The following is a 2839-nucleotide window of genomic DNA, read 5'->3' as shown; positions in this document are numbered from 1 at the left end:
GAAACAGTTTCACTGGGTTGTATCAGTGATGAATATGAAACATGGTATAAGTGAAATGTGATGTAGATGAAACATGATGAAGGTGAAACACAATATATATGAAGCAATGATGCAAGTGAAACACACCAAGTGATGGGATCAAATGTAATAGTACAGGGTCAATGATGAATAGTAGGAAAGAAAAGAAAATCCCCCTCGACACTGTAACATTACCCCCCTCTCCAGATTTGTCATTACAGTTGCCACTGTGCACACCATTCCTTTAGGTAGCTTGGTTCTTCAGTAGGACAAGGGGATTGCCCAGGCTGCACGTCAATCGCAGTGCAGAATTTATGGCACAGGTGAAGCAGAACACAGGAGGAACATACCCAATGCCAACACTTGCTCTGTAGATGTCCCTCACCTTCACATTTAGTACAGAAGTGGAGTCGCTGAGGCATGGCACTGGAAGAGGGAGTGATGATTGAAAATTCATGGTGCTTGAGTCGCTCCTCTAAGTTGGCAGCCTTGAGATAAGTTCAACACTGGCTCATTTCTTCCTCGGTATGCAGAAGTTTGGCACCAATGGATCTTTGTGCAGCAAGTAGTAAGCCAATTTTTGCATTGACAGCTCTGAACCAGTCAGCTTTGTCAATTACTCCTGGATCCCTGATGTCCTGCAACAATGCCCACAGACTCTCTAACAGGTTATTGTCTTGCATCAGCAGGTACTCCCAAGTGTCCTCCTCCCATTCTTTGTCTGATGAGTTCCAGTTTCCAACAGGATCGGTGGTGCGGAGTGCTGATACCATAGTAGTTGAGACTTGTCAGAGTCCAAAGGCTGGATTACTATTGATAGGAACACCCATAGGAGGTTGTGACACTGAGTGGGTGTAGGCCCTAGGGAAGTGAGGCATGACTTGCTCCAGGGGGTCAACATCCTGAATGGGAGTGGAAGTATTGAAGGGGATTGTTTGCCACATTCTGGTAACATTGTTGTTAGGACACTGGATCATTTTGTCACTATAGATGACAAATTCCTGAGGGTCACTGCTGTGTCCTCCTTCCGATGCCATGATGTACTTGCTGACATTGGCCAATAGTTGAAGATTAGGAGCATAGGCAAGGCTACCATTATCAGAGGCATTAGATGCAAGGGGAGGCATACTGGGGGAATCTGGTGTGAGGGACTCAGCTGGAGGATGGTCAGGATCTGGAGAGGACAAGACATTCATGGGTGAAGAGGATGTGAAGAATTGGATGGGAACACCATGGTAAGTTCCAGTAGACGCTTCAGAGGTATTCTGGGGAACTTCTAGGGGTCCAGGAAATTGATGTAGAACTACAGTGTTGTTGGTGGAAGAATCTGAAGAATTTGGAATAAGGAATGGTTGATGGGTGACATTTGTCAAGGGTGCAATAGGGTATCTAAAGCCTCCATCTTCAAGGAATTCTAGCGAAGAGTCATCAGATTCCTGGTGAGAAGGGAAGCTCAAGATGGGCCTAATGGGGACTGGCATTTCTATTATTCCAGCTGTGAAGCATTCTTCTAGTGTCTGGAGATGGGAAGGGTAAGGGGTTGGCACTCTTTGTAGACCAGACATTGGAGAAGGATAGTTCCAAACAGGAGCCAGAGGACAACAATGTGGATTGGGGTTTGGTGAAGTTGCATTGTTATTTCTGGGGCAGTTGTTGCACTCAGCAGGCATATGGAGATAGCAAAAGACAAGTTTTTCTTGAAAACAATGAAACCAGAAGGAGAATACAGGAGAGCCAAGTACCATGGACAAGAAGAGATCCCTTGTTCCTACTCTTGACAATCCCTGATGTACTTGAAATATACCTGCATCAGATTATTGCTGTCCCAGTTGGCAGCAATCACCAGTAGAGTAGTGGTGGTATGTGGGAGGCGGTGCTGGGCAGTGGTGGCAATGTTGTAAGACCACTGGCGTTCACATTTGAGATGTCAGATGGTGATCTGTAGGGTGAGTGGGACAATAAGGGCAAGGGCAAGTACAGAGAGGATGGTGATTAGGAGAAGGCCAAGGAGGCCAAGGAGGAGGAGGTGGGGGTGGTTGTTGGTGACGATGAGAGCAGCAGTGGTTAGCGGGGCAACTTGGTTCACCACTGAGTAAATCAGTAAAGGGTGTAGGAGTAAGGGGAATGGGGGACGTTACTCCTGTACCTGAATAAGCTGGCCACTGGGGGGTTTTGTTGATGGGATTTGGAGTGGGGCGACAGTTGATGTGGATGCGGACAAGGTAGTCCTCTTTGAAGAGGAGGTAGGCGAGGACGACAGTGAGGAGGAGGAGGGCAATGAGGAACCAGCTGATGATAAGGAATGCGGCGAGGATGGTAGTGGATACTATTGGAGAGACTGAGGAGGAACAGTTCTTATAAGAAGTCATCCTTTGTTTGGTTGCAGGAAGTCTGCCAAAGCATCTTTGGCAAATGTTAATCTGGTTTTTGGCAACCAGGAGTCATCTGAGGCCAGGTATCCTTTCCATCAAACCCAGTACAGGGTTCACTTGCCAACTATCTTTGAATCAATGATATGTTCAATTTCAAACTCCTCCTGGTTCTTGATGAGTTCCAGTGGAGGCTGGAGGTAGTTCTTTCTGTGTATTGTTGTTTCCAAATAAGGATAGAGTGATCCTGCATAGAACACAGGACAAATCTTCCATTTGGGCAGTAATTTCAGGCAGTAAACTACCGATGACAGTTTCTGATTGATGGTGAAGAGTCCATATTGTTTTGGACCAAGCTTTGCTTTTGGACAAAGACCTTTGAGATTTGTTGCTTCCAACCATACTTTTTGTCCAGGTGAATACTCAACAAACTTGTCCTTATTTTGTTTCTT

The 2839-nt window shown here is 46.0% G+C and overlaps 2 protein-coding genes across 2 annotated transcripts; both read right to left on the bottom strand.

Annotated features, from left to right (window-relative positions):
- Positions 1-518: 518 nt before the first annotated feature.
- Positions 519-1583, bottom strand: FIBRA_09277 (uncharacterized protein; the record flags this gene model as incomplete). The annotated part of the gene is made up of 2 exons (XM_012321594.1): positions 519-781; positions 830-1583. 2 exons carry the CDS (start codon positions 1581-1583, stop codon positions 519-521), a joined length of 1017 nt encoding a protein of 338 aa, XP_012176984.1.
- A 362-nt stretch (positions 1584-1945) lies between these two features.
- On the bottom strand, positions 1946-2387 carry FIBRA_09276 (uncharacterized protein; the record flags this gene model as incomplete). The annotated part of the gene is made up of 2 exons (XM_012321593.1): positions 1946-2106; positions 2165-2387. The coding sequence occupies 2 exons, from the start codon at positions 2385-2387 to the stop codon at positions 1946-1948; spliced, it is 384 nt and encodes a 127-aa protein (XP_012176983.1).
- Between the last annotated feature and the right edge of the window lie 452 nt (positions 2388-2839).

Source organism: Fibroporia radiculosa, assembly GCF_000313525.1.
Source record: "Fibroporia radiculosa TFFH 294 genomic supercontigs, scaffold21692, whole genome shotgun sequence".
Classification (NCBI taxonomy): domain Eukaryota; kingdom Fungi; phylum Basidiomycota; class Agaricomycetes; order Polyporales; family Fibroporiaceae; genus Fibroporia; species Fibroporia radiculosa.
The sequence above is the reverse complement of the archived record's forward strand: the minus strand, read 5'-3'. Positions and strand labels throughout refer to the sequence as shown.